The sequence below is a fragment of the Perna viridis genome, chromosome 3 (genome assembly GCF_037379345.1).
Source record: "Perna viridis isolate PV_CMFRI_1.1 ecotype Kerala chromosome 3, ASM3737934v1, whole genome shotgun sequence".
NCBI lineage: Eukaryota > Metazoa > Mollusca > Bivalvia > Mytilida > Mytilidae > Perna > Perna viridis.
In genome coordinates, this window is record NC_142447.1 from 49,437,226 (window position 1) to 49,463,049 (window position 25,824).

At 32.8% G+C, this 25,824-nt stretch overlaps 1 protein-coding gene across 3 annotated transcripts; it reads left to right on the forward strand.

Annotated features, from left to right (window-relative positions):
- Positions 1–1,387: 1,387 nt before the first annotated feature.
- On the forward strand, positions 1,388–25,824 carry LOC148622725 (uncharacterized). 3 transcript variants are annotated; one of them, XM_088572844.1, is made up of 5 exons: positions 1,388–1,491; positions 15,929–15,975; positions 17,670–21,176; positions 22,511–23,084; positions 24,621–25,824. In XM_088572844.1, the coding sequence occupies exons 3-4, from the start codon at positions 17,684–17,686 to the stop codon at positions 23,080–23,082; spliced, it is 4,065 nt and encodes a 1,354-aa protein (XP_088428970.1). In that variant the 5' UTR covers positions 1,388–1,491; positions 15,929–15,975; positions 17,670–17,683; the 3' UTR covers positions 23,083–23,084; positions 24,621–25,824. The 3 variants fall into 3 exon arrangements, with proteins under 3 accessions (XP_088428970.1, XP_088428969.1, XP_088428971.1); XM_088572843.1 differs by lacking the exon at positions 1,388–1,491 and adding an exon at positions 7,416–7,508; XM_088572845.1 differs by lacking the exons at positions 1,388–1,491; positions 15,929–15,975 and adding an exon at positions 7,416–7,508.

The window sequence follows — 25,824 nt, forward strand, 5'->3', positions numbered from 1 at the left end:
GCCCGAGCTTGATGGTAGAAAATGCAGTCAACAGTAGAAATGACTTCCGCATTATAACTCCTTGGAAACATAGTGTGTACGGAAACTAGTCTCTGTAGTTAATGTCATCAAAATTATATTGAGTACAAGCGTATGGATTTCTGTGAAATTGTATCACAAGGTGCCTAAGTAATGTTGAAGTTTGGGATTAATTTAGGGAGTTGTGACTTGAACTGAATGATGGAAAAAACACAGGATTTTTTTCTTTTGTCCGCGCAAAAACTTAAGTAAAAGTGTACGGATCTCTTTGAAATTACACCACAGCCACCTGACCGCACGAGGCGGGCTGTGGTTGATTTTTGACTCGAACCGTGTATGTATTAAGAGACGAAAGTAACCGACACTAACATTTTCTCGATGTCGAGATATTAACTTGAGAAAATGTACATGGGTATGGAAGCCTAAACTGTCTGATGAGATACACATTTGTTTACGTGTTGTCAACTTCATATTACTTGCTGTGGTTTTATAATTACATGTGGTCATTTTGTATTTACGTTATGTAGGAACATCTTTACATTATGTCGTTTTGTCTGTATGTTCTACCATTTCGTCTTTACGTTCTGTCATTTCGTCTTTACGTTCTGTAATTTTGTCTTTACGTTATGTCGTTTTATGATTACGTTATGTCAACATATATTTACGTTATGTGGATTTATCTTTACGTGCCGTGGTTTTCTTATAACGTGAGGTCGTTTCATCTCTACGTTATGTCGATCTCTAAATACTTTACGTGCATTTTTTTTTCTTTACGTGCTGTGATTTCTTCTTTACGTGATGTGGTTTCTTCTTTACGTGATGTGGACAAAAATGTCATGATGACGTGTGACACCGGAACTTTTCGATCCGGTGTAAACTTCAAATCAGTCCGCAAAAGGCAAAATAGACATCACAACGCCGATTAGAAAAATGCTGAACGAAATACACTTGGGTAGTCTATCCAGTCACCCTAGATTGTTCATTCTATACTAAAAATAACTTGTTTGTTATTTACGTTCAGTATCATCACAATTGATACACCTGGAACTCTGTTGATGACGTGGCGATTTTCGTAGTCAGAATGTATTTTTTTTTAATTCCAAAAACATGGGAATTTCGACTCCCGCGAAAATTTGCATAAATTCGACTCTACAAGTTATTGGGTGACTAAATTTTATTTTCTACATTAATAAACCACCAAAACTAATTTTCAAGAAAGAATTTTAAAAAAAAATGGTCCCAGTATCAAACATAATTTTCATTGTGACGTCTATTTTGCCTTTTACGGACTGATTTGAAGTTTACACCCGATTGAAAAGTTCCGGTGTCACACGTCATCATGACATTTTTGTCCACATCGCGTAAAGAAGAAACCACATCACCCAAAGGAGAAATCACTGCACGTAAAGAAAAGAAAATGCACATAAAGTATTTAGAGATCGACATAACGGAAAGATGAAACGACCTCACGTTGTAAGAAAACCACTGCACGTAAAGATAAATCCACATAACGTAAATATATGTTGACATAACGTAATCATAAAACGACATATCGTACAGACAAAACTACAGAACGTAAAGACGAAATGGTAGAACATACAGACAAAACGACATAATGTAAAGATGTTCCTACATAACGAAAATACAAAATGACCACATGTAGTTATAAAACCACAGCAAGTAATATAAAGTTGACAACACGTAAACAAATGTGTATCTCATCAGACAGTTTAGGCGTTCCATTCACGGGTCTATTGAAATTGTACAAGGTACTGTGCAGTATAGCACGAACAGAAGGCTGGGGTTATTTATATTTTTTTTGTTGGGACTTCCTGCTGTCCTGGCAATAACTTCAGTAAAGGTATGAGCATCTCTATGAAATTGTATCATAAAGTGCCATACCCCAGAAAATAACAAAATATCTCTAGAAAAGACAATCGCAAGTTTTCATACCACTAAATTAGGCAGATTTGAAGGCTTGTGACCCTTACCATTTGGGGATTAAGGGAACTACCATTTGATTTTAATGAGTGGGGGTCTAGGATCTAATTTGAAAAAAAAATGCAGGATTGAAATTTTCAAGAAATAAAAAGCCAGGACAAGCGATAAGGATAAAAAATAATAAGGCAGGACCTAAATTTTCTCAAAATATAAAAGCAGGATAGAAAATTTTGTTCTAGCCCCCATTCATAAAAATCAAATGGTTACTTCCTTTGGGAGAAAAGGGGTCTTCTTATAATACTGTCAAATAATCGTCCAAGACAAGGGTATATTCAGCATTTGTTGTTGTCATCACTACAACAGTTTTATGGTCGACATCACAACAAGGGTCATTAAACATATTGTAAACTGCAAAAGAATCTATCACTGAATCTGGACATGAAACTATCACTCATATTTTTGAACATACCATAAAAACAATACTGTTTTATCAATGTGAAGTATGTGACTCTTTCAAACCTTTCTCATCCAAATTTATACTTGTGTCCATTAACTTTGGCATGATTTATTTGCTAATGAAGAACTACTGTAACATAACCTGTTTTGCAAATTAATTCTTGTGATTCATAAAAAGATAAATCATACTACTCTATTTCAATATATCTGCGATTTATACGGCGAATTTTAAAATATTGTCCGCCAGTCAGTTCTTATTATTGTCGTGAACCACGATTAATTCGAAATGCATTTCAGAATTTCTTTAATTTCAATACAATTGAACGTAATGAAGAAATGGCCTTTTCGTCTTTTGGATTTTCATTTTTCGTATGACCTTGAACAATGAAGAAAAAGGTCGTATAATTAATTTTATGTGTATATTTTGCAGTTACAGGAAATAAAATTGAATAGATTATGTAATTTGCATTCAAGGACCTTTAATTGGGCAATCTGTCTACATGTGGATCAGTAAAAATCACCTTACGCCTACAGTTGCAGATCCAGGGGTTGACGCCCCTCCTTTTTATCGGAATTTTTTTCAGTTTCATGCGTATAATTGACAAAAAATTGTAAACGATGTCCTAGCCCTCCCTTTTTTCTGAGGAACCTAGTTCCGGACGTACGCCTACAACTTATATTTCCAGAAGTACAAATACTTTCAATCAAATGTCATATGTCATAAGTTTTATGTTGCTATTTGTATAGTATAAATCTAGCACAAACACTATCACATTTAAGCAAAGTAGAATTCATTATCAGTAAATTATACCTGCGTTGTATGCAGGATAAGATTGAAGTACACAGCTCAACGTGCCAGATATACTCGTGTCCGTACCAAACAGAAGGATTATATGTGTTCAACTCGTTACGTGGGCTTTGGTTCTAACTTACAAAGACATGAAAATTCCATTCACAGGTAGAAAATGCTGACGTGTGACGCTAGTGGGAATGGGTATTCTAGAAAGAAACTCTGGTAGCTCATCTAGGTGGACATCCATACAAACGTTAAGCCTGTAGAAAAACCCATGTTCGAAAGTTTTCACTGAAGTGCCTTTTTGTATGCATGATGGGACACAGGAGAAACGTGTACAAAGTACTAAGCCCAACATGTAGTAAAGAATTTGGGAGCAGAAAGTGTTTAAAACAACACACACACACACACACACACACACACACAGGAGCACAAATCACCAATGTTATTTTTAGGTGATCATTCACATTGGGGTCATCTTTACAAATCATTTAAAAATGTAAAATTTAAAAATTTGAATTTTACTTTTATTTCTGAATTATTTTTTGTAAGCAAATTGTCAGCCTTTGTTTACTTTTTGGTATTTTTGAAATAAATATCAGATTATATAAATCTCTACATCCTTCCATTATTCAAATTTTTGATGACTAAAGATGTTAGGATTCATTAACTTTATAACTTTGTTCCTCTTGGAGCTTGAGGTGGATTTTCCCAGTTCCAATAGCATATATAGAATTTGAGTTACCAAAGTCGTTGTCTCTGAAAATAAAATCTTTTATTGTACTTACATTTAATAAGTAATTAATATCGAAAATGTGTTAAAAACAGCAAATCAACGAGAGGTCCTATTTTAGCTCACCTGGCCGAAAGCCGTGTGAGCTATTGCCATCACTTGGTGTCCGTCGTCGTCGTCGTCGTCCTTCGTTGTTAACAATTTTTCTAAACTCTTTTCCTCTGACACTACTTGACCAATTGGAACCGAACTTGGTATGAATGTTCATTGGGGTATCCTGCACAGAACCAATGTGAGGATTTTTGATCCGTCGAAAAACATGGTCGCAGTTACTAAAATAGAACATAGGCGATCAGACAGTAGTTTTTCGCATATGTCTCCAAAACCGTTAGGTTTAGCCAAATTCTTTCAATTGTAGAAAAAACCGCACTATAAGACTTACAAAAGTCTTAGGGCTCAAACTTGTTAGACGACTCCTTGTAAGAGTTATTGCCCTTAAGAGGTGAAAAATGACATTTTTTTTACAGTTTTCAGTTAATATCTTGAACACTATGATAGATAGAAAGGAGCCTTATGATAGGTCCTACCAAAGTCTTCTGAGTCAAAATTCTTGGACAACTCCTTGTTAAATTTATTGCCCTTGAAAGGCAAAATTTAACCAGTTGAGTGATTCATGCTCCTGTGAGCCTTTCGTAACTTTTGCTTAAGTATATCAAATATTTTGAACTCACCACGACGTTGTTGTTTTCATAAATACTGAATACAAACTACTTAAATGGACAGTCATTTGGGTAATTTTGAAATTTCTTTTTTCGATTTATCTTTGACATAAAAAAATTTAATGTCTGGCCACTCTATAACATGCTAGATAAAAGCTTCTATATTATGGTATATTCTAGCGTCGCCAGTTTTTGCTTACATAAATCCCATTCCACATAATTAAGGAGTCACACAAGAAAAAAAAAAGAACTTGAAACTAACATTTTACGTTATCCTCATGTTTCATGATTGTAATCGCTCTTAAAGTTGGGCGCAAAACATCAAGAGACAGGGTAGGGTTACATATTTTATTTCTAACAATGACACTGGATGTCTGGATATTACAAAAAAAAAAGGCCCTGCAAAATAAATACAATCATAAGTACTGTAACTTACAAACTTTGCAGAAAATATCAATTCTATATTAGACAAAATACAATTTATACATAAAACATCAATATTAACCGTGTACATGTAAATTCTGATTTTTAACACAGACTTTGTTCCATGCCACATTTATTCCAGCTTACATGTATATAAAATATTCGCATCTTGCCACTTGATATTCGCATCAAGCTACATATATAAATATTACCAAATATGAAAAATAAAGTACGCTTGTAGTTTTTACAAACTTCAACAATATTATAGGGTTATTAAATGGTTATTTTCATATTAATCCTGTATTATGTCCAAGTACAGTCGTATTGGGTTGAGACACTTGTATTGGCCCGAGGCAATTTACATTGTATTTTAAGTCATCAGTTAATAAAAACGCATATAAAATCGTAACACGCTATATCTTCTATATTATGCGGTAAGCAAACTAATTAACTATATACCTACATAAACAACTATACAATAAATTGACACTCTGCTTACCTTACATCAAGGTGCAAAGGCTGCATAATCGTAAAACTGATTTGTACTTTTACGATAAAAATATAATTGACAAAAGTATTTACGGTTAACGAAAATGTTTACGATTGTCCTTTAACTTTAAAATGATCAAGACATTAAATCATTCATTCCGGAGCGCTCGACTATGCATTCACTCATTTTATTTATTTACACATTCTTTATACTGGAATTACGTTAAACTTGCTTATTTATGAAAAATGCATGAAAAACAATAAACGTTATTCTTTTAATAAATATGCACTTTATCATTAGATTTAAGCGTTTAACATCTACACAACGCACATCGCTCAATCATCATTCAAATAGGGGAAAATCATGCAAACTCATTCCAATTAAAATATTCAGAATTCTGGCATATCATATAAATATATTAGTAATTTAGGAGTAGAACTAACCTGTAAAGTTGCAGTAGAAAAACTCCGAGAATATAGGCTAAAAACCACTAATTCCACTTCCCATAGGCTTCTATGCTAATTTCACAATATTCAATGGCTTCTCTGGACTTTACCTTAACTTTAACCTGCAGATGACTATATATCAGCATGATTCTACATATGTCAGCTCACAATCCTCAGAATGGCATGTGGGGTTAGCAGACTTGCAGTGCAGTACTGGTCACCGGAAGTGAAGGGTCTATAAATAGCATGGGAAATCCCAGTGTTTTCACAAGATAGGGGTATATTTAAAAATCATTATGGAGATTAGGCTTCACATCACAAGAAGCAAAATGCACCTATAAAATGTACAGAAATGTTTTTCCTTTCAGAAACTGTTTAAATTTTTTAAATAAGATGATAACTTTTTTCACAGCACTATGAGGAACAGGAGTAATTTCTGCGTAGGACTATTTTTGCCTACGTTCCAAATGCTCATTGGTTGAATTGGTGGTCTGTAAACTATAGTAAGATATAAGTTGAATTAAATATTTCCAAGACACATCTTGTCTATCCGAGAAATTATTGAAGAGTGACATATAAAAGAACAAAAGAACTTTAGCGCTGAAAATATATTCAATAGAATTTAAAGAAAGAGAGCGGTCAAATCAACAATGAAATGGAAAACCCTTTGAATTCAATACAGTGAGATAAAAATTAACAGAACCACAGAAATAGTCATCGGTCAATAAGTCATATAATTATTTGATAACCAGTTCCATTGAAATATCCATGAAACCATCTTTATTAGCCTAAGCAAATACAAATAAAATATAAAAACGAAAACAACAAATACAGTGAAACCTATCAAATTACTGTCTACCACATGATATTCTCCACTCAGAATCATGTTAAAACAGTTGATACATGTATAACCAGTTTTTATATTTTATGACTGTAGTGTATCTGTAGTAAAAGTATAATACAAACTTAAGAAATGAACAAAAATAAAGTGAATTAATTTGTTTTATGAACTGATTTTGTCGTATGATGCACAGAATTTCACCAACTTTTCCTTGGTTGGAACGAGTTGGCAATAAAACTGCTTGTTTTTTTCGATATGAAGATACGTGTAGTGAAACTGCATGCTTTTATCTATAGAATGCACCCATACACAAATAAGTATGTTCTTTGCAAAACAAGGGTTTATATGTTACCTTGTGCAAATGAAGCGGGCTTTGTTCTTGTCAATCGTCATAATTCTTGTCTCCACTCCGAAAATGACCATATTATACTCCTTGCTCATAGGCAAAGCTTAAAATTATATTTCAAAGGTAACTTTAAAACCTTGCCATTATTTTTGTACAAACAATTTGGGCACTTGCACGGATGAGATGTGCCAGTTTTTCCTAGTTTTTCCTTTGACCGGAAGTCTAAATAACATGGTGGGAAATATCGAAATTTGTAAAGCAAAAAGTAAACATTACATTTTATTCAAAGACAGGAGTCATAGGTAAGAATCAAGAGATATTTGCTACATAATTTCTTCTCTTCCTATTGATTTATAATTATGGAAGAATGTATTAACTGTTTTTTTTTCTCTGTCACTGATAATCCAGTCAAAACAATATCAGATGCCGAGTCTGAGATGATCGACAATGATGAAAACTTCAATATTCTGGTATATTCTAGCATCACCAGTTTTTACTTACATAAATCCCATTCCAGATTTCATCAAAAACGATACGAGGCAAGTGTTCGTAAATTATATAATAAATAATCAGCAATATGTAAATTATGAAATACAGTCTGACCAACAGACATGTCAGTCAAAAATTCAGTTGGTCAGACAGAAATTTTGGAAGTTTTTGATTGCTTTCATATACAAGAAAAAGGTCAAATTTGGGTTTCACTCAGACAAGTTGGAAGTCTTATTTGAAAAAAAAAAAATTGAATACGATTTTCATTTGATATATGAATGGGAGAGTTCTTTGTGATGTCATCACTTATCCTGTGATTTGGTTTTGGTTTGCAAAAAATCCATTGAGAGGCATCAAATCATTATATCTTCTTCATTTTTTTTAAGATAATTGAAAAATCCTTTTGGTTCCTTAAATTGCAAATAAAATTCTTTTTATCCGCAAAAGTGTTAAATAAGTATTTAGTAATCACGCTACATGTATATAGGTTACATACCACTAATTTAACCAATGAACTTTTAGAATGTTTGCAGAAATAGTCCCACAAAAGTTTTAATGCACTTGTGTTACGTTGCTATGGAAAAAGTGCACATCAAATCTGCATAAGTGAGCTTGTTTGGCATGGAATTATATTTTCTTTATTTCTACATAAATTGAAGACCCCATTTGTGAAATGTAGGGTAATTCCCATTCTATTTGTAGCTCAGTATCTTCTGGAGGCCATGTCGCACTGCAAGGTAATAAACCCCACATAATATTTTCAGGGCTATTAGTTTACACATGCAGCTTTTAGGTGATATATAGTTTTCTTCAAGTTAAACTTAAGGTAAAACTCCATAACTCATTGAACTTAGTGAAATTAGCATTTTAGATAATGGGAAGTGACATTAGTGGTTTGAAACATACTGCAAGACATCCTGCGGTTGTATTTTTCATTTTTTACTACCACCGTTGTTGTTGCTTTTTTAATTACACATAAACCATTGGTCTCATATACACTTGGTTAATTTAACGCTTTGAACAATTGATTAATACTCGGATGCTCTCTAGAATTTTCACAATCAACAAGGACACCCAGCATACATTTATAGTTTACGATTTCAAATGGATAGTTGCACATGTACATGTACTTCAAGGTCAACTTCAAGGTTGGTGATTTAATTAAATTCTTTTTAACCAAAAGGATGCTTACTCTAATGGAAAATAAACAATGACATTTGGGATATGTTATTTCCAACACTCCCACAAAAAAAAAGGACTACTCTGGCAAATATTTACCAAAAAAGATTAAATTGCACACATAGTCACATGCTCAAATTTTGTGCATTCACTGCTATTTGGGGAGTGACTTAGCATACTACCAACCATATGCATGTAATTCAATTTCAGTGTTATTTATGTGGAGGAGTAAATGATGATAAAAGGCATACAGATAAAGCTGGTCACAAACTGACTGTTTCTGTTACTATAGGCCCTGTATGGTCTTACCACTTATATTCCTTTTATGTCAAAGCATAAATTCCATACAATCCCCAAATTAGAGCTGAGTCTCTATTCTGTAATTGTCTTAAGGGCCTACATGTAATTTAGAGTGAGAAATAAGCAAAACATTTTCCTTTTTGTGCTGACCTCCCACTTGTCTTTGAGAGTCAGAGAGTGAGAAGTACATGTACATCGACAAAAATGTCATTTTAGTTATTTTTCAAACAGAATTTACTGAAACTTTCTTTGTCATCAGTGTCTAGATTAGACCCTGTAACAATCATTTCTGGAAGCGAATCATTTCACAAGACTGGTACAAAACATTTCCAGATAGTAATTTTTATTTTATTTAGAGAAATTGCTTCTAGGATTCCTATTTGTATACCTTAATAAAACTGCATAAATTATTTTAAACACTAATTCATACTGTGATGCATGTATATACAAAATATTTGTCAAAAATGTTGTCAAGGGAAATCTCCTGCAATATGGAAATGGATTGCAGATCTCCTGCAAAGAAGATGAAAAAGGTTAATATGAGGAAGTCAAAGGCCTTTAAGTATGAGCTAAGTCCGAAGCTTGTAATTGGTTCCTTTTTCAACAAAGAAAATTCCTTGCCATTTATCATATTTGCCAAGTTTTTAGGATATTTTCTTCTGTGGAAAAAAAGGACATTCCAAATGTTTGTAGAATTATTGGTTGAACAGTTTCACTTTTAGGTTTAGAGTAGGGTTTTATCTAGATCTCTCGAACAATCATTAAGTATTGTGTTAAGAACTAGGTTTTGGCTATTTAATTGATAGAACAAAAAAATAAATAATACTATAACAACTATCAAGAAAAGAATTTGTGATCAAGCTTTGCAAAATGAGCATAGCAGTAAACAGAAAATGATAAATCATCTTCCAAAAAATATTTTAATCAAAGGCCTTTTAAAGTGGCACCATTTATGATTATTTAAGAGTTTAAAAGTTAATTTTCTTTATTTTGATGTACATGTATGTGTACAACTTTTTTTACCCTTATTCCAAAAATGTAAAGAAAATGGGGGCCTAAAATGAGAAATTTTACTCTAAAAATGAATTCTCATTTTCTTTAGATTGTGTGGTGTAGGAGAGTTTTTTATGATTTGGTTTTGGTTAGCAAAAAATCCATTGAATGGCATGGGGCATCAACTTTAAAATCATCTTTTTTTTTTTCATTTTTTAAGATAATTGAATAATTCTTTTGGTTCCCTACACTGCCAATAAAACTCTTTTTCTTCATGGAATTGTTAAGTAATTATTCAGTAATTAGACTATATAAGCATAAAATTTTAAATATAATTTTATTTGAAGATAGAGGTTTACATATGAATATAATTTCAAATTTATTTTTCAAGTAAAATATTTATAAATTCACATACAAAATATGAATTATGTTATCTAATTTAAACATTTAACAACCAAATTTGGATATGAAAATTTATAATATAATGTTTTGAAAATTTGGATTCTAATGAAATTGTTTATTGTTTATTTAGTTGTTTATTGCCAACCAATTTGACACTTAATGATATGCAAATTAGTGAATATGACATCACTAATGAGATTGACGAACTCTCCTATTACATATGAGGACTTCCTCGTGGTTCATTGAAGACTAATGGTTGGCCTTTGGCTGAGATTTTCATCCTGGTGGGGTTATCTCATTGACATACATGTATACACCATACCTATTTTCGTTACATTTGTATGCAGATTGCACATTGAAACCATTTTCAAAAGCCTTAAAATTAAAATTTTTCACTGCTGTTGAGGCCCATGTTAATGCCCAAAATTTTAACACTCAAATGAATATAAATAAAAATTACTGAATCTTCAAAATAGAAACATTTTAAAGAAAAAAATTTGGGGCCACCAGGCTGTTTACAGGGATATATGAAAAATTGTCAGACCATCCTCCTTTTTAGCTCACCTTGCCCGAAGAGCCATGCATTGTCTGGTAACAATTCTCTAAAATTTTCTCCTCTGAAATTACTGGGCAGAGTGATATGAAACCTTGGAATGGATGTTCTTTGTTTAGGCCACAGTTTTTTAATTTGTTGGTTTACTGATTTTGGACTTGATGAAATTGGGTTGGTCTGTCAGGAAAAAAATAAAAAATAAAATGGACACCAGAAATAATTTTCTACCATTTATGTTTTATTTTCAAAGATTCTATTATATAATCTGACATAGTTTAGAAGTGCGATACTAACCTACTGCATGTACCTACAATTTACAATGTATAAACACCAATTCTCATTTCAAATTTTTAAGTGTCCAATGGACTTAAACAATGTTAATTTCTTCTGATTTTTTGTATCTATAGCATTCATTACATCTGATATAGTTAAGTTAAAAAAAGATGGTAAAAAGTGACTAAGAAGTTAAAATTAAAGTGGAAATTCAAGTTTTACAATAGGTCAAAAAATGTGTACTGTAAATTCATTTTAAAAAATAGCTGTTACAATTTTATTTTTTCTCCTAGCTGAATAAATCAGGTCAGCAGATCTATAAACCAACAAGTTAAAAAATTGTGGCTTTAGGGTACATTTGTATCTCTGCACAAGTTTTGTTTAGATTTTGCAGTCGTATAATGTTACAGGGTCATCTGGGGACACTTCGTTTCCATACAATAACTTTAGTTGTACATGTATATACTTTGGACTTTTCTTTTAGAAAAAGGAGCCAAAAAGTGTAAAAAAAGCTGTTTTATTAAAATCCATGTAAAATGTTTCATTCTGGTAAATAATTATATCAGATTTTATGTCTTTTGGACCATTTTCAAGTTATAGATGGTCAATGTTGCCAAAAAATTCAACTTTTTCCAATTTTTGGTCTGATTTCTAAAATTGTTTTTTTTTATTGGGGATTCTTTATAAAAATACTGGTCTGCTGTTTTCAATCAGATTTAAGATATCTCTTAAACTTTTTGAATAATAAAGGGGCAAAAGGGCCACACCCGAAAAAAAAAATCAAATTTTTAGCTTACCTGGTCAAAGGCTATGTAAGGTATTGCCATCACTTGGCATCCATTATCATCGTCCATCGTTAACAATTTTCAAAACTCTTCTCCTCTGACACTACTTGACCAATTGAAACCAAACTTGGTATGAAGGCTCTTTATGGTATCCTGCATAGAACTGATGTGGGGATTTTGATCCGTTGGAAAACATGGCTGCAGATACTAAAAATAGAACATAGGGGTCAAACAGTAGTTTATTGCATATATCTCCAAAACTGTTAGGTTGAGGCAAATTCTGACATTGGGTAAAAGTGCTCAGCATGATAAGATCTATCAGTGGTCAAAATTTCATTTATTAAGACATCATCATGTTGGGGTTATTGCCCTTTTTTTACCTTTTTAGCTCACCTGGCCGAAGGCAAAATGAGCTATTGCCATCACTTGGCGTCCGTCGTCATCCGTCTCCATCGTCGTCATCATCCTTCATCGTTAACAATTTTTCAAAATTCTTCTATTCTGAAACTACTTGACCAATTGGAACCAAACTTGGTATGAATATTCCTTGGTGTATCCTGCATAGAACTGATGTGGGGATTTTTGATCTGTCCACCGTTACTAAAAATAGAACATAGGTGTCAGACAGTAATTTTTCACATATATCTCCAAAACCGTTAGGTTTAGTATAATTATTTCAATTGCTGAAATGACCCTTATTATAGGCCTTCAAAAGTCTTCAGTGATCAAAGTAGTCAGGGGACTCCTTGTAAGAGTTATTTCCCTTGAAAGATGAAAAATGCCTTTTTTACAGTTTTCAGCCAATATCTTGAGAACTATAATAGATAGAAAGAAACTTTCAATCATTGAAATGATCCTTATGATAGTCCTACTAAAGTCTTGTTGAGTTAAAATTGTTGGACAACTCCTTGTTAAATTTATTGCCCTTGAAAGACAAACTTTAATCAGATGAGCGATTCAGGCTCCTGGGAGCCTCTAGTTGATGTTTTTTTTTGCTATTTTTAATGTTATTTCTTTCAAAAATGTTCTCCTCTGACATTATTTGATCAATTGGAACCAGACTTGGTATGAATGATCCTTGGTGCATCTTGCATAGAACTGACATGTAGATTTTTGATCAGTCAAAAAACATGGCTGCTGTTACTTACAATAGGAAATAGGGAACAGACAGTTGTTTTTTTGCATATATCTCCAAAACTGTTAGGTTAAGCTGAATTCTTTCAGCAGCTGAAATGATCCTTGTTATTAGGACTACAATAGTCTTCAGGGACAAAAGTTGTCTGACGACTCCTTGTAAAAGTTATTGCCCTTGAAAGGTGAAAAATGACTTTTTACAGTTTTCAGTCAATATCTTGAAAACTGCATGTATGATAGATTAAAAGAAACTTTTAGTTGTTGAAATGATCCTTATGATAAGTCCTACTGAAGACTTCTTGAGTCAAAATTGTTGGACGACTTCTTGTTAACTTTATTGCCTTTGAAAAGCAAAATTCAACTAGGCGAGCGATTCAGACTCCTGTGAGCCTCTTGTTACTTTATAGTTTCTCCTCAGAAACTACTGGACAGAATTTAATGAAAATTGATTGTCTGTTCCTTAGGTATGAGTATTAGGAATTTTTATTCAAGAAAAAACACGGCAGCTTTTACAAAAATAGAATGTTGCTTATCCGGGCAGGTGAGCAAAATAGGCTCTTTAGAGCCTTTAGTTTCCAAATTTGAATTGTTAGTCATGAAAAATCGATGAATTGGAATTAAAATTCAAAACTTATTGAAATTTGAATTTTGAATACTAAATAATAAGTACAAGTGTAACTTAGTATCCAAAAAATTATGTGGCAAAAAAATCAATGGCATTATAACCTTATTTGTGATATTTGTAATTTTCTTGTAATGGAGTTATCTTCCTTTTTCAGTGCTTTTTACTTGTACTTTAGAACACCTTTATTGAAAAATAAAATTTATTCACAATGCACCACATTATCATGATTCCTAGAAATGAAAAAAAAATGGAAATTTTGAAATTCCACAAAAAAGGAGAGCCGCCTTACTGTAGATTCATATGTATCAGTAGATTCAAATCTGACAGATCTACAATGTGTAAGTATAGAAAACATGTCAATGCCCACTCTCTTGCAATATAGAGAGGGCATCATGAAACATCAAATAGAAGATAAATGCATTTCTTCATACACTGCCCAGTCTACAACACATGTTTGTCAAAACTAAGCCGTAGGCTAAAATGTAGTTACAATGGCCTTGAATTCGGAAGGGCACTGCACCCTTTTACCCTTTTCAACTCCACCCATTATGCCTTTGTGCCTTATCTGACAAAAGATGTTAATTGCTGTCTAAACAATTAACAATTTGTTTCTGGTAGCAAGTCATTTCAGTATTCTATGGTTTAAGAAAATTTTAGGTTTCCATTGGAAACTCCTAAATGAAAATTAACTTGTCCACAATGGAAGTCAGTTTTCTGTACTTTCAGATAATTTTCTCCTTGCCAAAGGGGAAGTGAAACATAGTACAATGTATATGACATTCCCACACCAAAATTGCACTTGGTCTGAGTGGTAGGAAAACACTGCATTTATGAATACAATGTACAAAATTGTAGCAAAGATGTTTATGATTACAAGATTATACCTTTCACTGGGTATTAACTGCTAGATGACAGTTAAGGTATTGTATATCAGAGTCTTTGATTTATTTTCATTCATAGAAACTATTGTTCATTGTATTTTAAGGTTTGCGGTTGAGCCTCAAAAAAAAGGATGAAAATCTAGGAATTGGGGTTGGGTATGCTATATTATCTCATCCTCTTGTAAAACTTCTTGCCTTAAGGTTGATCATACCTCATCATTCTTTTCTGTCATCTTGCAAAATCATACAGACATATGTATTTTTTATAAACTATTAGTGTTTGAAATGATGTAAAATAATAAACATGTATTTAAATTATTTCAAATGATTTTTTCACATAATATTAGAATGATAAAACTAAAAACATTATTTTTAAAAAAGCCTCTTTCAAGGTGAGATAATTGGTGGGAAAATTCTTCTAAAGGGGAGTTAATTGGAGGGAAAATGTTCTACTGAAATGTTCAGGGAATTTTAGTTTTTTGATATTGCAAGAAAAAGAGAACGGTGACCCCCAATTTTCGTTATGAAATGTGAAAGAATGTCAGTAAAGTGTTCTTTATATAAAGTTATCAGAAATTTTATTGAATAGTTTATTAGAAGTTTGTGAAATATTGAAAACTCCCCACAGAATCCATATAAAATCTAGTAAAATATTGACTTTAATAAGGCTCAATTATCACAAAATCATATTTGGTGACCTATGTTATTCTAAAGTTTGTTCATTCAGGGTCATCTTAGAGAAAAACTAGGTATGATCTACAGGTACAGGTACCATAAGTTAATTTTTGGATCCATAGACATATCATATGCATGTACAGCTAATAATTTGGGTTTTTTTTATATAAAAAGTATGAGAAAATGATCCCCAAAGTTGTCATTTTACTGTACATGTACATGTTTATAAATCATATCTCTTACACAACATTTAAAGGAACATCACAATTATTCAGTGTTTACTTTAGAGAGCCTTAAGCAACTTTAAATCAAAAATCAAATAATGATGAAGCCAGTACTTTCTTGGATTCCTTTTATTAAGTTTATTAAAATAAGTTGTTTTAAGTGACTGATTTTGGTTCTACCAGATCTAAACTCTTCTTTAATTTTACAGGTTCTAAAGGTTTGGTATAGAGATAGTGCCTGTTATGCCACACTAAGGTACATGTATTATGTTACATTTATACATTTTCATGCTCATGTGCATACATTGTTAATTTTTAGTGTATTAAATCTAGAGTGTAAATTATGTCTCATTACTCTCAGTTGAAATGATAATCACTGTATATTGGGGTTTATTTTGTCATATTTTAGCTCACCTGGCTTAAAGACGGTGTGAGCTATTGTCATCATTTGGCATTCATCATCTTTCATAGTCTGTTGTGGTATGTCATCATTAGCTTTTTTCAAACATCTCCTCTGAAATTATTTGACCAGTTGGAATGAAACTTGGCATGGTTGTTCCCTAGGATATCCTGCACAAACAAATTGTTTAAAATTTTGAAATATATCGAAAGACATAGCAGCCTTCAGTAAAAATAGAACATAGGTGTCAAAATACAGTTCTTTTTTCAAATTTCTCTATAATCATTGAATTTAGCAAAATTTTGACATGGGTATTATTGTTCACCGTTAGAAGATGAACCTTTGTCAAAATTTTCAGAATGATTCATCACCTGAAGTAGGAATTATTGCCCTTGAAACTTTTTTTTTGGTCATTTTTCATTAGCACAACTTCGAAAATCTTCTCTGAAACCACCCCTTAAAAGTCTTAAAAAAGTTATCATAATTATTCTGTAGGGTATCCTGTACAAACTGATCTTTTAAAATTTTGAAATATGGAAAAACATGGCCACCCTTAGTAAAAATAGAACGTAGAGGTCAAAATACAGTTTTTTGCATATAACTCAAATGAAAAAATGGGCTTTGTTTCTAGGAAAGGTACATAGGGGTCCAAATGTTTTTTGCTTTTTTTTCTCAACTATAGAAGAATAATAAAGATGAAAGCTACTCATAAGATAAACATGATATTCTGAGTTGACTGGCAGTATTGAATTTTTTTAGGGGGCCAATGTCAAAATGGCTGCCATTTTGTAGCCATTTTCACCAGTTGCTCGGATTCCATTTTTGGTTTCTCTAGGAAATATGGTATTCTAAGTTGAATGGTGATGACCGAAAATTTGTTCCCACTAATTTGGATACTTGCTTTGATTTCAACTATATTTTGTTTATATGGTATGGTCTCCTGAGTTAATGGTGATTATGAAATATTGTATAGCCATAATTTAATTACATTTTATGTCCTTTCTCAGCAAATGTAAAGCAGGATAATGCCCCTAGACCCAGTGGGATAATAGGGCATAGGGGGACCCTGGCCAATTTTTTTCCAGAGGTTCTAAAAAACACTTTGAAGGCATTTCCAACATTTTACAGTGCCTTAGGCACTCAATTGAACTTACAGCATTCATCAATATATGCTCTTTTTCAGCAATTTTTTGTCAAACATGGTTACAAAGCATGATATTTTTACTTACTAAGTTAAAAGGGCATGGCTTGCCAGGTGAGCGATTCAGGCTTTTTTGAGAGCTTTTTGTTGTAGTTTATGTTGGTACACAAGACTTATGTATTTTACAAGTTTTGTGGCAATGGGGCAAGACTTTGGACGGATACAAAAGATGCCTATAAGCTATGCACAAAAAAACATATACATGTACATGTAATTTCTTTGTACATGTAATTGTTGATATTAATCCTTCAGTTTAGTAAACTTGTTAGGATTTGAAATGATTTTGAATGTCCTTTGCGTGGTATCAAGGTAAAATATTCGTTTTAATCTGTTGGTTCTAATGTTTCAGATAGTAAGATTATTATGATGATGGATTTGACACATTTGATGACCAATTCTACATACATGATGGACAAGACAATACCATCCACCTCAGCTGTTCATCAGTCCATTCCAGATTCTACCACAGAATCTCCTACTACTATTCAGATAGATCCCATGTTACAGGTCCATAGACCTAATGAGTTACAACCTTTAGACCAAAATGCCAACAGAAGTGAGAGTAACACTTTAGATTCATTGAAAACATTAAATGATAGTGAAGTAGAAGCATTCACAAATCTGATTTCTGATGTGTCAGTGACTGTTGAAGTGGATAGTACCCAGCCAAGTCAGTCATTGGTAGATTTGCCTACATATGGTCTTGGTGGTGATAATCACAATGATTTACTGACATTTCAACCACTTCCAATGAGTCAAGGTGACCAACAACTTCCACAAACCTCATTGTCACAGCTCATACAGTCAGAGTTCTACAAAGATGAACAAAAAGTACAGGAACACTTAATTGGACCTATTGATCATCGGATCAGTAGAACTTTACCAGATTTCTCTCGGTACCCACCAATGTGTAAATGTTCATTTATTGATAAGTTAGTAGCTGTAGAACAGATTTGGTTGTGGAAAGAGCAGTTATACTTCCTGCCTCAAATCAGTATTTTAGTCATAGGCAATAGGGAGTATGCTGGGATATTTCATGATCCTAACAAGGGCTACATTGCTTTAGGGGAGATAATAGAGAGAATGATGCCAGGATACCAAAAAGATCTGTTAGCTTTCCTGGAAAGAACTGAAAATATAGATCAATGTTCACTGTCTCCACAAGAAACTGGCTATCTAGAACAAAGACAATGTATCAGTTCAAATACTTCGTCTACTTATCTATCAGCTGTATCCTTATCTATGCTAAGAAACATGGCACAGTACATAGTGATGTATGAAGGTCATAAACCGGGCTTTAATAACCAAATTAAGGAGATTGCTAATGGTAATTATTACAGGAAAATACTTCAGCGACATATCAGGTGTGGTAGTTGTGGGGGAATTATCTTACAAAGTAATGAACCAGAAGAGTATGTTAAACTCAGTGTTCAAGATAGTGCTAGTAAGATGGATCAATCAAAGTGTTTCTCCGTAGGATACATCTTAGTAGCAGGAACAAAATATTTAGCATTTAAAATTGACAATAGGATTTATGTATCTTTTAAAGATCTCTGTCAGAAGAAAGTTATGAAACTGCAAGTATTGCAGGCACGTCTTGGTGCATTGAGACAAAGACCTCGTCTGGCTCCTCATGTTTTGAATAACTACCTCAATACTCCAGAATATAATGTTACAAACACAATGTGGATAGACATAGCCACTCTGCGTTGTGTGTGCTGTATGGCTAAATGTTCACCAGGATTTAATGCTGATGCCTATGGTTGCTTTGCTACTGTTAGTTTTACAGAGCATTTCATCACCAACATCTATGGCAAAGATGACCATCAATCTGACAATGCTGTCTATACGATGGATCCTAAAACATTTGAAGTTATAATGAAGAAAACAAGTATGAAGTCTAAGTCCTCATCAAAACCACTGAAAGCAGAAAAGCCAAAACAAAAAAGTAGTCTTAAGTCATTTGAATTGTCATCTAAGGAAAATGTTGGTTACGACTCACCTGAAAAACTGAATGACTCTGCATTTTTCTTTGAGAAACAGGAAGATTGTAGTTGGTCAAAGCCAAAATCATCATTTAGAGAGAAACCTAAATCAAGCAAAAAAGAAAACAAGTCTAAAAAAGAACCAAAACCTAAAACACCTGAAGCTAGTGATAGTACAGAAAACAAAGAGACATATGTTTTTGATGATAAAGAAAGTCTTTTCAACTTTCTAAAAACATCATGGAATGATGGTAAAGGAAATGCACCTGTGTCACAAGACAGCAATAGTGAAAAATCTAAAACGAAAGTAGAGAACAAGTATGTTCCAGGAAAGACACCAACATTTCGTGTAAAACCAGCACAAAGACCCTATTCTTGTAAAAAGTCATCAAAGCATGGTAAAGAGAAAGAAGGTTTGGTGAATGATTCAAATCACTATCAAGTATCCATGGAGAATGATAAAATCATATTGACTGTATCAAAAGATCACATGCAGCATAAAAATGACTCTATAAAAACAAAGGAGAACATTTCTCAGTCTGTATCTACATGTAAGAATGGAAAAAAGGATGAAACAAGTAGTGCTGTGAAAAATCTTGTTGCACAGTTTGATCAAGAAGGTGTGAAAGAAATAGATTCTAAAAACTGTGTAAGTGGTATTATAGAATCAGCATCCATTACACCACGAACTGAGACACGTATTCTGTCAAACATAGATTTGGACGGCAGTATTAATCATATGTTTGAAACACCACTTCACCAGAAAGTAGTGGTAGAAATTATGGATCCAGAACAAAGTCAACACTTCACAGATAGGACTTCTCCACTCAGTCAATTATATCAACAATATGAACAATTTGAGAATGAAAGTAGTTCTAAAGTTATTGACACAAATCAAACTCCTACAAAATCTGATTCCACTGATATTGTTCCAATGGTAATTGAAGCTGAATTACAAGTTAGAAATGAACAAGAAATGCCCATTCAAGCTCAGAGCCTGTTAGAAACTAGAGATTGTTCAAAGGAAGATGTCACTGATCAGTTGTCAGTCGATAACAAGCCAAATAGTTCTTTAATATCTAGTGGAATATTAAAGAAAAAACCTATTATCAAAAGGAAAGCCTCTTTTTCAGAAAGGGAATGTCCTCAGATTCAGAGGCAGCAGTCTCTAGGGAGAACACAAAGAGCTAAAACATTGAGTCCCCCCAAAAATAGACTGCAGCTAGAGTCACCTACTTTTGCAAGGCTTACAAGGGCTGCTTCCCTGAATTCTCCTGTGTTTAAAGAATCAGGGGAAATTGATAGAAGTCATGCTAAGGTAAAAAGATTGTCAGAATTAGAGGACAGATCCCAGCCATTAGATTTGCTAGCTTCATTGGCAGAAGTGATAACAGATGTCAGTGAATCTCAGGAGGATGAAAATCAGGAGGGTGTGAAAAATGAACAAAAGTCATCATTAGAAAATCATAAAAGAATGAAAGAGCCTGGTTTGAAAAATGGTGAAGAAAGTGAAAACAGACACAATGTCTCATTAAATACATGCATTGAGGACAGTTTTATCTCAGTACGGGAAAGGGGAAAATCAGGACCCTTTATTACAGACAATTTTCCATCAAAGAGCACTAAGTCAAAGAAGGAGAAAGGATTGTTATGCACCTTCATTGCAGATGAAAATTCAAACATTGATAAAGTTCCATTTAGTAACACTGATCAGAATTTTGATACATCTGAACTGTACTGTATGAAGGAGATAAAAACTTATCTACAGGATTTAGTAAATAGATTGATTATAGAACCATGTAAGGATATAATTTCAGGACTATGGAAGGTAAAAATGCAGCTTACACCTGGAACACATGAAATGTATCCAGGTAAGTAAATGGTTGATCATTTTCCAAAAAACTGAAGTCCAGTTTTGTTTTTACATGGTTAGTGAAAAATTTAGAAATAAATCACGGAAACTCCATTTTATCATTGTTTTACCATGGGCTGACTATTTATGCCGCTTTATTTTACCACAAGTGATAGCGAGGATATAGTATCAACATAAATGGTCAGCCCGTGGAAAAAAACAAGGTAAAATTGAGTTTTCATGATATATTTTGATTCTAATAGGACCATAACGGTACTTTTTTTACATTTTTGTGACCTATTATGGCAACCTTAGACCCCCATATTTGTCTATTTTTAGCAATACACTGTACACTAGCTATGTCAGTTGAAATAGTCACTAGTGAGACTTTGCTTTGGTTTTTTTTTGGTTTTTTTTTTTGTAGTTAAGGAAAGGGCTAATTTAGTAGATTGATGATAGATATGGCAATAGTTGTATGCATTATAATATAAGGTTACAGTGTTCACACATGGACAGGTACAAATGTACAATATTTCATTCATTGGCGATTGTTATTGTTTGGTTTCATACATGATGGCACGCGTGTACGTGGAGAATGCTACCAAATATGTGTAAGTGATTTTTACGGAATATAATATAACTATTTTGCAACATAAAGTTTAATATCTTTGTTAAATATAAATTTGATGTTTGTTTACACTACTGAAATTATTGAAAAGTGCTGACACACATCAGTATGTTTTGTGTGTTTGTTTACATGATTAATGTTGGAAGTTATTCACACACACACAAGTCATGCCCAATAAGCCGTGTGCTGCTCATATGGCAATCGAAAATCAACCACAATTGTGGTCACTAAGCCTTTTAAGGACGTCATATTAGAATTGCATGGTATACATATTAAAATTTGTAGGATGTGATAAATTTAAATGGAAATGATTTTAGTGTTCCCTGTAGATTTTGAAGAGGACAGAGTAGTCTATATGCACCTACACCGTCCCAAAATAGTCTGTAGGGAACATCAGTTTCCATTGATAACCTCCATGTAACAATCAATAATTAGATCATGATTAAAGTATGTATCAATAAATTCTTGATGTAATGTGTTGTTGTAGAAGTTCTAATAGTTTTTAACCTTGACATCTTATTTAAAGTCTTGTTAATTTACATTTGCATGAATATTCTTCACTATAATATAAGTAGAGGACAAGTAATAGCAGTTAGAAACCTTAAACATGAAGTTAAGATAACAATGCAACAATTTTCAAATAATTTTTTTTGAATATTAACTTTTCATTTCTTGCAGTAGATTAACTGCTTTATCTTGATTAAATGTATTATTTCAATAATTAGAAATGTTTGGCAATGGTGTTGATGAGAGGAAGAGGAATGCTCTACTTACCATGGTTGCTGAATCATTCATCCCCCAGAGTGATGACTTTACAGGTCATAAAAGTGACTTCTCTAGTGAATTCATCATGTTCATAGATAAAAAGGACAAAGATGCTGGATGTAAGAAAGAAAAATACAAAGTCAATCAAAATATGCAGAACAAATATATATTGTCACCAGAAAAAGTAATATCAAAAGGGTCTTCAAAATGTAGTGCTAAAAGTAAGACATTAAAACACTCTCATAGAAAGACACATGGGACAGAGGGAACCAGTAGTCACAAATCATACAACCATCCAGGAAAACACAAGTCTGATCTGACTGTAGAAACTATCGATAGTCATACAAAGAAATCTAAAGTTTGTGACAAAAATTCCCTGGCAATCAAAGACAGAATATCTGAACAATTGTTTAGTGATCAAAATAGCGATGATAACATAGCCAATGATAAACAGAGCAAACAACAATCAAGAAAAAGATCAAGGGAATCTCTGATAGACAAAGTACACAAGAAAAAGCAAAAGGTTTACTGAAGGTGAGAAAGGGTAACTAACACATTGAAATAACAAGGACAAAAACTGAAGGTGAAAAAGGGTAACCCATTGAGACAGCTTGGGCAAACTGAAGGTAAAAAGGGGTAACCCATTGAGACAGCTTGGGCAAACTGAAGGTAAAAAGGGATAACCCAATGGTACAGCTTGGACAAACTGAAGGTAAAAAGGGGTTAAAAATTGAAACAGCTAGTGCAAACTGAAGGTGTGAAGGGGTAACACATTGAGACAACTAGGGCAAACTGAAGGTGTAAAGGGATGACCCATTGAGACAGGTATGGCAAACAGAAGGTGAGAAAGGGTAACACATTGAGGCAACAAGGAAAAGGACTGAAGGTGAAAAGGGTTAAACCTTGAGACAGCTGGGGCAAACTGAAGGTGAAAGGGGTAACACATTGAGACAGCTAGGGCAAACTGAAGGTGAAAAAGGTGTTACCTGTTAAAACTGTAAGGGCAAACTGGACATAAGAAGAGGTGATGGGGCAAATTAATTTAGTTACGGCACGTTGAAGGTGAGAAGAGTTAACACATGAAGACATCTAGGACCTACTGAATAGAAGAAGGGGTATCACACTAAGGCAGTTAGGGCTAATTGAAAATGAGAAGACGAAACACATTGATTAATTCAATGATTGTGGTTTAATATTGTATGGCAGATATTTCAAGGTCCAAAACACATTGAGACAACTAGGTCAAACTAAAGGTAACATATTATATCAGTTAGAGCCAACTAAAGATTAGAATAGCTGACACAGTTAAGAGAAGATAGTTCTTTTTTCCTGAATATTATTGTATAACACATACTTTGTAAGTTTTTATGCACAGATGCATTTTACTATAAATTTGTTATTTACCAAAATAAGAAATGTATTGACTAAAAATGTTAACAAATGGTTAGGAACAAAGGAAAAATTGCAACATATGTTTTCATATGTTTGTAAAGGCTATTTTATCTTTGATATCTGTATTGTATTTTTTTTTAGATCTAAAACAACAGTTATTAAAAATAGATATTTAATTGCTACTACAGCTTTTTTTTGTTTTGATATCATATTTCCAATATTGAAGTATTGAAGTACCTTGAACAAGTGACACCTGAAAGTTATGAAGTGTGATTTAATATCTAATTTTTTTTGTGTCAATTAATATTTTTGACAAAATTTCGGGAATGTAGTGTTAACATACTTAAGGGTGATCCAGGATTTAAAATGGAAGTAATGGCCAAGCGAAGCGAGGCTAGAACATTTTTTGGGGGTAGACTTTGTGAAAAAGGAAGATTTCATGACAAAATTTTGTTTTCTCATACCTTAAGAAGGGTGTACACAGGATCTGCCATCTATTAATTCATTATTTATACAAATATTATTTAAGTAATACTTCAAGCCTTGATTGTGTCACGCCATGGAATAGAATAATAATATCAAATGTCTAAACATTCTACTTCCATGGTCACATTAATATAATTTGATTGTGTTTTACTAACATATTACACATGTACTCTTATATTTATTTTTATTTAGGTTATAATTGATGGAAGTAAGATCTGTCTGTTACTAAACTAGTCATTTACATTTCAATGGAGAAAGATAAATATCCTTGTCTTGAAAACCTACTCAGGAGCCTGGTGTATGTGTTCTTGATAGGTCCATCTGTTGGAGCAGAAACAACAATGTCAGTTCTTGTATGTTGTATGGTTCTGAAATATTTACCGTGATCAATTGTCAAATACAGTCTGGTGCTATTAATATCAAGTCTTTATTCCTATGCTAACAATCATATAACTGTTGTATTATAGAAGATGTACTTATGTAATTGTTGCTTTATGAAAACTACGGTTCTTATGATATAGATTATGACCTGTATTAAAGCCGGGTTATAAAGTCAAGTAACAAAGAAATATATACAATCCTAAAAAAATAAACCTGATCTAATTTGTCTGGAATGAATTGTAATGAAAAGTTGTAAGATTAGTGATCTGAACAATACATATTACATTATCTTAGTAAATAAAAAGAGGGGAAAAGGGAGGTAAATCAGAACTACTTAAACTCAAGTTTCTCAAGTTTGTTTTATAACTTGTTTACAAGGAGAAATATTACTTTTTTTTAAAAGAAAACAAAAACAAAAAATAATGAGGTCACTCACAGTTCTAGTAAAACATGCTTTTATACACGTTTTTTATTAACCACTTCTAACATAGAGAAGTGTCTGTATAAACTGCTCATATATTGATTTTTGTGAGTTCAGTATAAAGTTATAAGATTTATGATTTGTTGATTATTTCCCTTGTTTTTCTGTATTAGGTTGTTATTGTTATAGATTTGGTAGGGAGTTTTATTCTTATTACCATCTCCATTCTGTTTTCTTGTATGTTTATTTTTATTGTTCTAGTTGCTTATTTTGCTTAATTCTATTGTTCAACATTATAGCAACATTTTTAATAGGGGCTTTCTTATTGATGCTTTCTGCAGTTGAAAATGATAGCTTGAAGGGGAGGGTCTATAAAGATTTCAATGAAGACATCAGTTCATCAAGCACAGGTTCACATCAGGGTACAGATTCAAAACTTTACAGGATATTTGAATGCTACATGTTTCCTGTAGTCTGCACTTAATACATAATGTCAGTTTATTTAATACAAAGCTTTTTTACGCCGAATATACAAAGTGATAGTATAAGATTTGACTATCTGGAGATATAATAAAGTTTGACAATAAAAATAAA

What these genes read in the sequence shown, in the direction of transcription:
- LOC148622725 (XM_088572844.1), top strand. Translation starts at nt 17,684, where the DNA reads ATGATGATGGATTTGACACATTTGATGACCAATTCTACATACATGATG. An exon ending in AACACATGAAATGTATCCAG is followed by an intron (nt 21,177 to 22,510) that starts GTAAGTAAATGG and finishes TTCAATAATTAG; the next exon opens with AAATGTTTGGCAATGGTGTT.